We start from the raw sequence: 13,829 nt of genomic DNA on the forward strand, positions 1-13,829 counted from the left end.
GAACATTTTCCTTTTTTCTAAAGAAGCATAGAATGGTGGTTTTTGACATGTGCCAAATGGGCAATTACAGTTAGACAGAGTGTGATTAATATGAATGCATTTTTTAATCTGTCCATGGTACTAATATTTAGACAATGGTATTGCTATTAATTGGGATTGCAGATGCTAATTAGTTAATTAATCAATTTGTGACATTTGTTTGAGCTGCACACGGTCCCCTTTTAAATAAAGTTTATTATTTGTTCATATAAAAATATGTCTTGGGTTGTCCAATTACTTATTTCTGTTTTTTTTAAAGGAGCTACATAAACATGCCAGCTCTACATGAATTTTGGCAAAGCATCAGCATCTCACAGACGCTGATTAGACTCTCCACTGACCTGTTTCAATTAAAAAGACACAAATGTTGTGCATGGTTAAACTGAAGTAAAAAAAAAAAAAGGCTTATCTGGCTCAAATCCAGCATTAATAATTGAATTCAGTACTGTGTCATAAAGTACAATACATTGAGTTCACACAAACAAGATGTTTTGCAGGGAAGAAAAACTGTTTAGTGATGTACAATACTGTTAATCCTCACTATTTAAAATTCACATTTTTCACAATGTAATCATTCATATTAATAAACATTCATTATTTCTTTTAAACCAGCTTATGTGATCATAATGTTACAACATTTGAATTTTGATTCAATTCATATTCAACTTCTGACCCCAGCTTTTGAAATTCCACAATATACAGTGCCAACTAATTAAATAAACAGGCACATAATACCCCATAAAGGTATAGAAAGCAATGGAAAAGCATGCACTAATTGGGCTCAGTTGCTGTAATTTTTATGTTTGTTTGTGCCTTGCAATTAAAAACATCTCGTCAGCCTATTTGGCTGTATAGGAAGTTTTTGAAGTGAGAGCAATCAAAGTGTATTGAAACCATCCATATGCAAGAATGGATCAAACAAGCTCTTTTCCAAAAGAGATTCAGATTTGCACTAATAATTTATTGCTCCTTTCATCTGGATGAAATGAAAGGTTAAAAATACTCATCATAAAGCAGCTGGATCCCAAAAGCATGGCTGACAGTTGTGTGATGACTCTCTTCATAAAAAATGCTTGTAGCACCCCGATTATGTTTCTTGAATTCCTGTGACAAGTTTTGGAACCAGCTGGCTGCAAAGAGTAATTTTTTGACTTGCCGTCTTTTTCTCAGTTGTTTCATCCCCGTTCTTCAGAACACACATGGAAAGAAAACAGAAAAGAGTATGAGACATAAGCATCAAGGTAAAGCGTTTCTCTAAAATCTCTCCATTACTGAATCAAGCTCAGTGGTTTAGTCCACAGCTATCTTAGCAATTACAGCAGTTTCCCACGGGCTCTGGCATGAAACCCTGTTAGCTAATATGCTAATGAAGACAAATGGAGGTAATCCCTCTGCTCTCAGGAAGCCTGTAGAGCAGCAAAAGTGAGAGGGGGACACATAGAAAGAGAGATTAAGACAGCAAAGACAGGATAATCAAAATTTTCCAAATGTCTAGGCTTTTCAACCTTACAACCTACAGGAACAAATCAAAGCGTTTTGTCAGCGAGCCTTCTGCTTCTTAGAAAAATTCTTGAATCCCTCTCAAGTGTGTTTTAAAACGTCTAAAACATGTTAGGAAACGAATCAAATACCCTTGGCTTGAAAGACGCCCTCTCTGACACCTGATGAGGTTTGTGTTATTCACTGTTTTGGTTGGATTCTACGTAAACATACAATTCATCACACTGCTGTTTTGTGGACATTATGTGTGTCATAAAAGGAAGCAGCATAATGACACACAGCCCATTATACATGGTATTTAGAGATTAGACTAACACTGTGGTTTTGTGGCCCGGATTGTTCTGATTATATCCATGTGTTCCAGAGGATGTTCGTTCTCAGATGATGCTGACAAATAATGAGCTAATGAATGCCAGCATACCTTTTCTATGATGGAGTTTCATGTGGGTTTATGGGAACAACGTTTGGAAATGGTGAGCAATGATCAACTGCTGTTGCCTTCTTTAAAGAGCTGTTGTAATTCTATAGGATTTACTCACGTTTTCAGTCGTCTGGACAAGCAAACTGTCAATACAATAGTTGTGCCCAAATGTCAATACAATAGTTGTGCCCAAATGTTTTGAAGCTGAGAGAGTTTTTTGGGTTTTTTTGTCAAATGTGTCTATCGTATTTTGAAGTCCAATGATGATGATTTCAGTATCTTCGAAGTTCAAGCAGTTTTTCTTGGGATAATATATTTGACTTTTCGAAAGCATTCATAGAACCTTATTGGGATCTGGGAAGTCTCCTGGCCATTCACCCAAAATGTGTTTTAAATAGTTTTCTTGTTTTTTTTTTTTAAGATTTCTGTGGTTCCAGTTATCGTTAATTGTATCCGTGTTCGTCTGTGACTGTTTTCAATACTTAATTTTCCGTGTGGTCCCTGTTTCCATACTCCCTCAATACCCCAGTTCATGCTCCATCTGCACTTGTAGCACATTCAGTAATCGCATGGTTGTTTTAGCTTTCCGCTTTCAACCATTTTCTTTGGATTTTCTTGTTTTGTTTTTTTTCAGTGTCTGTTGTTATTGAGATGATTTTGGCTACTTATTTTCTACCTATGGTGAATGGTGCTGAAATTAATGAGTTCAGGTTCTTCCTTCAACACAACCAAAACGATCAGATCTTTGCCACTGTGTCATATACTTTTGTACCCATTGCTTTGGCTAGAAGATAGCAAGCACATCTCACGACACTACATCTGGGAAACCATCAAAATAGTTTTACCTTTCTTTTTAGCTACTTTTTGTCTATGTGTGCAAGTTAATTTGATGAGCAAGCATCTTGAACATCAGCAACAGTGTATAATCATTAGCGTGACAACCTCTTATTATGAGTTGATGCGATTATTTTCAACTGAGCAAACACAATCACGTGCAGTCTAAGAGGCACACAGTGGCTCACTTACTCAAATCAGCAGTTCAGCTTTTCACTTTTCTTGATCATTTTCTCCTGTGAGCTCCGCGACAGAGTCTTGCCTGCTTATCCATGATCAACTTCAGTTTCTATAAACTTTTAAAGCTCCCATAAGCTTCTTGTAAAATTGTGTTTATTGCTGCTCTCATAGCTGCTCCCATTACGTAAAATGTATCTTTTTGAGGCTTTAGTTCATTCATACCTAAAAAGTACAAATTGCAGTTGTTTGGCCAATAAAAAAAGAAGGATTTTCTTAATTGAGTCAGTTTAAAAATAATACAAAGGAAAACACTTTTGAGCATGGTTTTAAAGTTAAACTGCCTTGCGGCTGAACGCTTTGACTCACGAAGTGACTAATGAATAACTGCATTGTAGAAAATGCTTACTTGTGCTTTCAGTGTGCTTGTAATTTTCATAATTTGCATAGCAGCACCCTAAAGAGTGTCGCCACAAACAAAGCAGCATTCCAGTAAGAATGAAACATCCTTCTTGAGCTTAACCCAGACTCTGTTTGTTTCAATAGAGCGTTTTACTAAAGTACTTGGATTTAAGACTGGAAGTAATGCACCACACCCATGGTTTTCTTTATTCAGCATGACTGCTGAATTGCTTGAAGCTTGCAAAAGCAGAACTAAAAGGCAATGACTGAACAATTCAAATCAACATATGGGAACTGTAACAAATGCATCAGTTTTTAATTTAGTGTAAATTTGGCTAACTTGGTCTTTAAATAAGGTTAACAGAAAGCACAAGGGTGAAGACCAAATCAGACCACCATCTTCAATAATCCAAGTCTCAAAAATTTTAAAGTTGATACAAAAACTATTTTATTAATCTTAAACTATTATTAATCTGTATTGAGTAGTTATTTTCATTGAGATCTCTTATTATATGCACACCAACAGAAATAGTGTGCTACCATTGATCTTTCAGTGAAAAACATGCTTAGAGCAAAACAATGAAAGCAGGGCTGGGAAATAATTTTTCCAAAAGGACCACATAAGCAACCCTGACTGTTGCTCAGGGCCAAATCATTGGCTGAACACACATTTAGTACATAGGGCTGTCAATATTAATGCATGTGCTTAATCTAAAAAGTTTAACGCATTAAAATTATATAATGCAAATTATTCACATTACCTATTTTGACCTAAGACCCTCTCTTCCTCAGAGGGTTACTTTGTTCACAGCAGAGTGTTACATGTACTGCATTAATCTAATGCAGTACATGTAGCAAAGTTAAATGTAATTTAACTTGTACATTTCAGGCTATGACTGCATGTGTATGTGTTTGTCTGTGAGCTTGTATGTTTGTGTGTTTCCTGAACTCAAAACGTCTTCTGTTTTGTGTCGTCTTCCTCTCCTGCAAGACCAGAAGGAAAGACTTTGTTTATCTGGACATGAATAGCAGTTTCATTGTATACATGCATCTGTATATATAGAATATGTTGCACAAATGTAGAATATGGAAATAAACATACATGCAGGTTGTCTGGTTACATGCGCTGGTGTTGAGGAGTATGTATAGTTGAAAAGAACAGCAACAATCAAGTCAGAACAGATGCTTGCAAAGAGAGTGAGCGATCCAGGGAGCCTTTGGCCAGTTGGCTGCTTATGTGAAAGCTTTGTGATATTAACACACTCTACTTCGGGGCTTGCACTCCATTATCTGTACGGTTATGGTATGTTTCTTCTGAATATTTTAGCTAAATGTGTTTGCAACAGTGTAGCAACTCACCAAGCTTCCTTCCCGAGCATGGATAAAAAAACAATAGAAAGTGCTATTACATTACTTCACATTGACAAAAAAGGAGCATCTCATGCAGTACATTTAGCATGAGATGCTCCTTTTCAGACAAAATGGTGGCAGCATCACGGTGTCGGTATACTTTTGTGAACAATTGCAGGGAAAGATTGATGCTTGGAGATAAATATAAGCTTACTACAGAAGAAAACCTGTCAGATCCTGGAAAGCACTGAAGACTGAGGAATAGATTCACTGTCTGGCTGGACACAAAGCCTAAACATAAGGCCACAGCATTCAATTTTAATAGTTTAAATTATACATATATTTAAAACTATTTTGTGCTAATCCTCCAAAAAAAAAGTCAAAATTAACCACATTGACATTTGTGTTTTTAATGTGAAAATAAACTATCTAAACATTTTAAGGGTTATAAAATTCTGCAAGAAGCCCATTCTTATAAATAAATTATATATATATATATAAATAATTAACAGAAATCAAAAAGTTGTTTTGTCTACAACAGCTTGTTATTACAGCTCAAATATACTGGATTTGGAATGTGATTGGGTATAAAAATATCCATTTTCATGTGTCAGATATTGTTCTGAAATCTGGGTGGACTGGATAACTTTAATCTTTTTGCGGAAGGAATGTATCCTGCTCTAGTCTGGTAACAGGAACAGCAAAGGAGGTGACATCAGAGTACAGAGGCTAACCTTCAAAGATAGATAGCAAGTGATTATATGTCAGAGTTTGAAGGGAGAATGTCCTCACCACAACACAATGCCTTCATTCTACTGTTGCTGATTATCTTTGGCAGCACTTGGCCATGACTCCCATATCACAAATCTGTGAAATTACGAAACAAACACAGGAAAACTAATGATCTTCCATTTGCTTCAAGCAGCTGCATTTCTAGGCAAGAAAGAACGATGCTTTCACATTTCAAGGCTCAGATTACTGGTTCATTCAGTTTTATTTAAAATAAAGAGAAAACAGCATAGCGATTAAAGAGTAAAATGATGTCTGTGTTCATATTAATAACTAAAAAAATTTATAGTTGTATTTATTTACTCAGAATTTGCTAATTAATTAATGTCTCAGAACTTTATTTCCCACTTTTCAGTTGTGTGTGTTTGCATGTGTAAGGGTGAGTGTACAAAAAATAAAATACGACTTCCTTTTGAAATGTTTGTAGTTTTGCTTGTAAATTTTAGCCACAATACCATCAAGGAGACCAAATTTTGTCCCCTGTTTCTGGTAATTACCAGCTCTTATGGTGAGGTTGAGATTGGTTTGTTTACCACACTAAAAGAAACTTTTTGTCTGATTACGGTTCACATAATCCTTAGTTAAAGGCTTTGTTAACCTAATATGTTCCCAGATGAAATGGTAAATGTTTTCTGTATGTGATTTCATTGAGGAAATGTACTTTAAATAAAAAGTGAGCAGAATTCATGACTGCTTTTTCGAATCAAGTGTCCCAATGAACAAAGTAGATTGTTTGTCATTTTGCTGGTTAATTGGTTTGAGTTGTAGACTCACAAAGACAAGAGAAGTCTGTCTCCCACTTGTTTAGTCACAATATTAAAAGCATCTGTCTGTTATTCATAGAAAGCTAGTAGAGATTTTTAAAAGGGAAACTACACTGTTGCTCCACAATGTAATTTTTTAAAGACTTTTTACTCATCTTAACCAGGATGACGGTTTGCATTTTCACCCTATGCAATTCAAAAGCAATAGATTTCATAATGTGTCTTGCTTTTCCTCTCATAGCTTGAAATATATGATTTCACTTTACAGCACATGTGCCAAACTCAAGGCCTGCGGGCCAAATCCAGCCCACCATAACTATTTATGTGGCTCTCGAGAGTCTAGAAGGCCACATAAATAAACTTTAAGATAACTGTCGTGTGCCTGAATATAAATTCACCAGTCAAATCAAATCAGTTTTTATTTGTGTAGAGCCAAATTATAACAGTGTGAAAAGAATTTAAGTATTTAATTTTAAGAACTACTTCAAATGGAAATAAAGTTATGACATTTTAACAGTTTGTTTAAGGTAGTTTTATCAATGCATTCTGCCATAACCAGCCCATTGAGAATGTTCATGATCTTGATGTGGCTCAAAATGAAAATAACTTTGACACCCCTGCATTACAGTGTTTTGCCCACTTCCTCGTATAAGCCATTAATGAGCCTATTTTTTATAGCTCCACTTTACTATTGGCAGAACTTTGTTGAGGTTAAGTTGCGGTCTTCTATAAATTCAGATAGTCAAGGGACATTTTTTTATTTGGATTTTTATGATATTTTTCATTCATGTCTCCTTTTTATAATAAAAAAAAAGCTTTATTACCTAAACCTCATCACACAGAGGAATCTAAAATGAAATTGTGGTTTCTTGGGTGGGAGTCATTTGCTTTGTTTGTGCGCCATGCACCCCTTACCAGCTACCTCCTAGTTCCAGAGCAGTAAAATATTCAATGTTACCATGAATTTATTCTGAAGATGCGTTACTATTGTACTTCAAGCAAGCTTTAGTAGAACAACACCTTATTAAAATTTCACAAAAGGACGGCAAAAAACATTTCAACATTTCAAACTGAAGAGAGAAAAAAAAAGTTTTATGCTGTTGTTAACTTGACCATTATACAAGTAGCAGAAATTCTACAACAGCTGTAGTTGTGTTTCTCTTTCCTTTTCTTTTTTTTTTTTTCCAATTTTTCACTTGATGCTGTTTCATGCTGGTCATTAATAAAGAAAAATTGACATTATTTCACAAAAAGTCTGGTCAAGCATAAATTATTTTTGTTTTATAGTTGCTTTCACTGATCTGAGATATATATTTTTAAAATAACACCATAAAGTGACATTAAAAATAAATAGTAACTAAATGTAGATTCTAACATTTGGTTTTAAGGCTCCTTCATGTAATAAATATGTCATGATAAAAGTAGCACCTAAGTCAATAAATTTTTTTAACATGAAATAACATTTCATGGTGACTAAAAAAAGACGTATGCAATGTAAACAAGTGTTTTGCCTCTTGAGTCATAAGAAGCCAATAATTAACTAAATGGAAAAAGTGCAAACACTCACTGATTATCCTTGCTGGGGTTTTTTTGGCGTAGGTAATCCATTCCGTCAGCCTTTGGTTATTAAAGTAATAGTCCCATAACTTTAAAATCTAGTCGAGGTGTAAAAATACGATGTGGTTTTTGGGAGATGAGATGTCGCAGGAAAAGAGTTGGCTGCGTCCGGCCCTGATATGGCTGGTTGTTCAGTCCTGTCAAGACTATCTCTCAGTGACTGAGTTGAGGGGATTTGCTCATGAACCATAACCTAATTGATCACTGGTCCAAATACAAAAAACAGAGGGGCACTTAATATTTTCTTTTCCGTATAAACGGTCACACTCAGTCAAGCTGATTTTGAACAAGATAAGTTTAACATTATGTCAAATGGAAGTAAACTTGTATTTTTATCTAACCAAGACATGTTCCCATGAAATTACCCCATAAAGCATTATAGCAGTTTTATTGTTCCAGTCCTGAATAGTGTGATGGTTTCTAGACTTTTGTTTAGATTCGGAATCTCCTATAGTGCTTTAAGGAAAAGAAAAGATGAAAAATGGGTGAAGAGTTGTGGCGCTGACAAACATATGAAAGCGTTCCTAGTACGATGTTTGCTGTGGGGGGATAGTGTTACATGCCAGCAGCCTGCTGGCTTCTCCTCCTTCGCAACCCCGCAAGTATGGAGGAATGCACTGCCCTTAGAACCGCAGGGAGGAAGAGAGCACTGACAGCGAGCAGTAAACACACTCAGCTTATGTGTTTGTTTGTTTGTGCGTTACTGTGTAAGAGGGCCAGGACATGGCAGCTTCAAAGCTGCTTCTAAACAACATCTGCTCCATGAGTCTGGAGCGCTGTTCAGCCTTGTCGGGACACACCACGACTTCGAATTGTGGCTGTAAATCAATATTTTCCTCCTTCTCGTACTTGATTGTTCCACTGGCAGGAGATCAGGATGGACAAGCATTCTTTGAGAAAAGTAGAAAAAGAAAATGTTGGAGTGAATGTAGATGGGAGTGACCCATCACATTCTTCTGATTCACCGCAATAAGAAACAGATTTTCAGCAATTAGTTGGGACTGACTTGGTTTATTGACTAAAAGCATTGATATAGCTTCTCAGACAACCAAAGAAAAACAATTACAATTTATTATCTTTGGCTGTCAGCTCAAAGTTCTTTCAAAGCAGCGCCACACCACGTCACTCGTATGGTATTATCAGAAATGACTGGGGATGATCTTTCCTACTGAGTCACAAAAAGATTTTCTACATTGTAGTTAATCACAATTTCCAGTTACTTAACTACCTCAAATCTTTTTGTGATACTAAACAGTAAAACTATCCTAACAAATCACTAAATCTAAATTAAAGAACAGTGCAATAGTAATCACATCCCTTTAATCTATGTTAACATTTTGACATAAAGCCACATATCAATATACTTATGTATATTACTATGAACAAAATACAACGTAGTGCAAAATTTTAATGTAATAACAAATGATGAGTTTAAAAGAACAAGAACTAAGAAAGTAAGAGTGTGTATTTGTATTCAGCCCACCTTTACTCTCCTACCAACAAGATCCAGTTCAGCAATCGACCTACAGGGTCGATCGTGATCTCAAAGCTAAAGAATAAAAAATCATCCGAATGTTGTATAATCTAATTATAATAACAGCTATTTGGCGAAAAACTTAAAGTGTGAAACTATTTACAGTGCACTATAGCTTTCCTTACAATGGCATCGAGATCTTTTCTCTGCTTACATTTATAATATATTTGTAAAAATAAATCATGGCACGTTCATTGCCAGAATGTCAATCTTCTGAATTGATTGTTAGCTGTGTGGCCTCTCATATTAATCTTTTTCTCTGTGTAATAAGTGAATTAGTAGGATGTAGAGGATGATGTATGACAAAGGCTGGCGTGTCTAAAACCTGCTGTAAATCCACATGCCATAGTCTTTTAATAATGTAGCAAGGAGAGCACTCGCATCATTCTTCTCTGCATTCACCACAAGCTCAAGAGCTGTGAATCTTTCAGTCGGTGCTCTTTGTTGGCTATTAAGGTAGCTGGTCTATAGGATTTACAGTAAATACACTGTAAAAATTCTGCAGTTAAAAATAAATAATGCTTGAACATGTTGACCTCACAGGATACACAGATGATGAACAAAAAACTGAACATTTCAAAACATGGACTGTTTGCTTAAAATTGCATAACTGGTTTAGCAATCATCTTCAAGAAATTGGATGGATTTTTAACTTGTTTGAAGCCTTAAATAATTTATAATATAATGGTTAGTATAAGATTTGTCGCAGCACAATTAGATGTATGGAGTAGTCTGCATCTATCACACAGTCATGCTACACATGTGACAGAAAAGCATAAAAATGTACTTCTGTGTTAAGTTATAACACTATAACACAGTGTATATATATATATATATATATATATATATATATATATATAAATATATATATATATATATATATATATATATATATATTTATAACACAGTGTATATATATATATATATATATATATATATATATATATTAAAATATCCTTTATGTAATGTTGATTAATATGTGGTTAAATATGTGGTCTTTGTCCATATGTAAGCTAATGAAATCATTTGAATTTTGGAGTGAGTTCTCAAAGTCCAAATGGCGCTATATTGTTGTGTTCACAGTGTGCTGTGTCCTTTAACTTTTCCCATAGATCACATGCCTTGCCTTAACCTCCAGCTCCAACCCCCAACCACAACAGCTGGTGTCTCAGCAAGGGCCCTGACGTTATACTGCCACCCAAGCCTTTCAGGATACATCAAGCTTTGTGATGTTGGGGGCCCCTAATGGTCTTCTCAAAGAATTGTCCACAGTAGACCTGACCACATGCATATCACATGTCCTTCACCATAGCAATGAATAAAACGTTGTTCCTTCATGAAATTAGTATGACAAGTAAAAAGATATTATCTTGGTAGTAAGAAAAATGCATCCAATACAAAATTAAAATATCAGCTTCACTTTGTTAATTTAGTTTATATCACAGATTCAACATAGCAAAACATCTCATGAAATAGCAATGTAAATAAATGTATTAAGAACTTTTTGGGATCACTTTTATTACAGGTAGTTGTTACTTTAACAACTATAACATAGTGGTTTTTATTTTTCTAAAAAGTCCTAAAATTAGTCCTTAGCCACTCGTTAGATTTTATTTATTTTTAACCTTCAACTGTACAGAAGTTAAAGTATTGGGTTGAAAAACGTAAAGCAGACAGTCACTGCAAAAAACTAACCGTAAGATTGTGAATTCTGTTGTTGATAATGCAGGAATTGAAGTGCATCAATATGTTTAACAGAGTAAATACACCAGTGAAATATCTGAATTTCAATTAAAAAAAGCGTTACAGCAGCTAATATGTGTTGTTCTTTGAATATTAAGTTCAGTTCTGTGATTGTGTTTATGTTTTTGCTGCTTTGCTGTGCCTTTAAATGGCCCCTAGACTACAAAATATTATTACTGACATAAATGACTATGAATATCACCTGATTAGTCTGCTAGGAAGTTTAACTTTAACAGTAGCTAGCTGCTAAGCTAAAGCATTAACTTGGACTAAAATATTAGCGAACTTCTACAGTCACCATTGCAAACACGTTTTTTATTATCTGCGTCATGGTTTGACTAGTTTTGGCATTGTTGCTAAGCAAATTAAACTTATTTCTATAATGCAAAAATGTTACCAACCACTACCCTCATGACAGGTCCTCACCCTTGCCTTTTCATTGCTGCCTAGTGTTGGTAAATTCCTTGAATTAAGAAAATAAAGACCAGTAAATGAATAAAAATAAATTAATAACTCTATGCAGATTTAGTCTTTGGTAAACTTAATTTATAAGTCAGAATCATTTCTACATGCTTAATGTATTTGATGAGGCCAGACTAAAATATTCCTATATCAAGGCAAAAGATCCAGGGGTTATTGGATCTTTTGCCTCCAGAAATTTTCCAAAGGGGTATTAAGACGGTAGCCACAAATAATCACACAGAAATTCACTAAAGTAAATAACCAAAATTTTAGGGGTTCAGTTAGAGTGTTGATATTTACTATTAGAATTATTTTTTTAAATGATACAGAAGATTGAACATTACATTTATAGACAGATACATTTCATGATAATTTTCTGCAGTCCACCTCTGACTTTTTGTTCTCACTTGTCACAAAATATTATGACATTAGCTGTGCATTAACCTTCTTAACCTCATGAAGCTATAATATAACATAAATGCATAGTTAGAATTACTAAACATTTCACTAATCTCACCAAATTGATGCTACAGTAAAAGAAAACAGCATCATGCAATCCCAATGTCACTCCAATTTTTTTTAGCTAGTCTCTGAATCCCAGGTTGTATTTCTTATTAGGTCGATTCAAACATTTAAAAAAAAAACATAATATGCAAAATGAAGGTAAAATGTAAAATAAAACCAAGAACTAAAAAACGTTCCTTCTCGACTTCAGTTTCTGCTTGACCTGTGATGAACTTGAGCGCTGTGTTTTGCTGTCGGTTTGACTCTGTAGGACCCAGCGGAAAACTGCTCTTGCTGAAGGGAGCCGGAGCAGGAGAGAGGGGGGAAAGCTGAGTGGAGAGAAGACGTTCCCAGACCAGTCAGTGGCTTCATGGAGTTCTGTACCTCTGATCCGCCGCCATGGATTGCAATCCGCGATCACTTCTTTTCATTTTACACCTTCTAATGTCCTGCGTTGTCCCTGCTTTCTTCATCATCTACCCCCCCAATGAAGGTAAGGCAACTCTGCGGACATTTGAATCAACGTGAGCGCTCGCTACTCTGTCAGTCAGTCTGTGTGTGCGTGTGTGTGTGTGTGAGAGAGAGAGAGAGAGAGGAAGAGAGAGAGAGTGTGTGTTGTGTGTGTGTTTAAATGGTGCGCTTCCCTCGGCACTGATCTCAGCATGCCATGCGCCCGTCGCGGATCACTGTTCAAATAACTGCGACAACAATAGGAAGATGATCCAAAGCGCACGGATGTGACAGTGTGGCATCAACAGACACGAGACGTCATTTAACTCGCAAACTGTGTACGGACGTTCAAACTGAACATAGATCTCGACCAGGGGGCGTGAAAGGCAGTTTTGAGACTGTTATTAGTCTCAAAACTAATAACAATTCATGTCGATTTAAATCGACATGAATTGAAGGTCAGTTTTTGAAAAAGCTCACAATGCGCACCTCTGGGAGTTGTTACGGAGATACAAGGGAACTCTTCGTGTCTAACTGTCGGTTACTGCCTACCCACTAATCCATTTGGGGTAAACGCCCCAGTTACAGGGTAACTGTGAGCCGAACTTCATTTTCGGACAGTAAGCAGAGGATGAGCACAGTCGCAGTGTGCGTAAAAACGCACAGGATTGTTCTTAAAAAAAAAAAAAAAAGACAAAAAAACGCATATTTTGATCCCAAAATATACTTGCAAGCCACTGTGAACATATACATTATAACAGCTAAAAGGCTTTGCAACAATTAAAATTTTCACATGGATTTTACCTTCTCATCAAACTCGTTAATGCTCAGTTGTCCCTGTGAAAGTTTATCGCCCGTTATGAGACGGGTCCTATAAGTCTGCACTGTCTCATCCCCATGTCTGAAAAACGACGCTCATAAGCAAAAATAAAGACTTTGAAAACGGTCAATTGCTGATTTTTTACTATATTGGCAAGCTTTATAAAATTCTTAAAACAGTGTATATTCTCAAAAATGCTATATTTTGGTCCGATGTCTATCTGTGCCGAGCAGAGAAGCTAAAGTCAGACAACTATTGAAGATGCTCATCTCGCAGCACTTTTAAAGTCGGAAAGCAATCTTAGCAGGACAACGTATAATAGTTGGTTAAGAGTTTTTAAATACTGTAATTATGCACTGTATTTATACCGCTTTGTTTAGTTAACTCAATGTTGTCTCAAATGAGTGCAGATAGTTTCAACTT

General features: G+C 35.6%; 1 protein-coding gene across 3 annotated transcripts in view; it reads left to right on the top strand.

The window, feature by feature from the left end:
* Nucleotides 1-12,358: 12,358 nt before the first annotated feature.
* The window catches only part of epha3 (eph receptor A3), a 99,009-nt gene continuing 97,538 nt past the window's right edge, over nt 12,359-13,829 (top strand). For all 3 annotated transcript variants that reach the window (XM_055031565.1, XM_055031567.1, XM_055031568.1), the window contains exon 1: nt 12,359-12,629. In XM_055031565.1, coding sequence (XP_054887540.1) covers nt 12,536-12,629 — 94 coding nt within the window. In that variant the 5' untranslated portion in view covers nt 12,359-12,535. The remainder of the gene's footprint in view (nt 12,630-13,829) is intronic.

Source organism: Poeciliopsis prolifica, unplaced genomic scaffold, assembly GCF_027474105.1.
Source record: "Poeciliopsis prolifica strain line A6 unplaced genomic scaffold, Auburn_PproV2 SCAFFOLD007, whole genome shotgun sequence".
NCBI classification, from domain to species: Eukaryota; Metazoa; Chordata; class Actinopteri; order Cyprinodontiformes; family Poeciliidae; genus Poeciliopsis; species Poeciliopsis prolifica.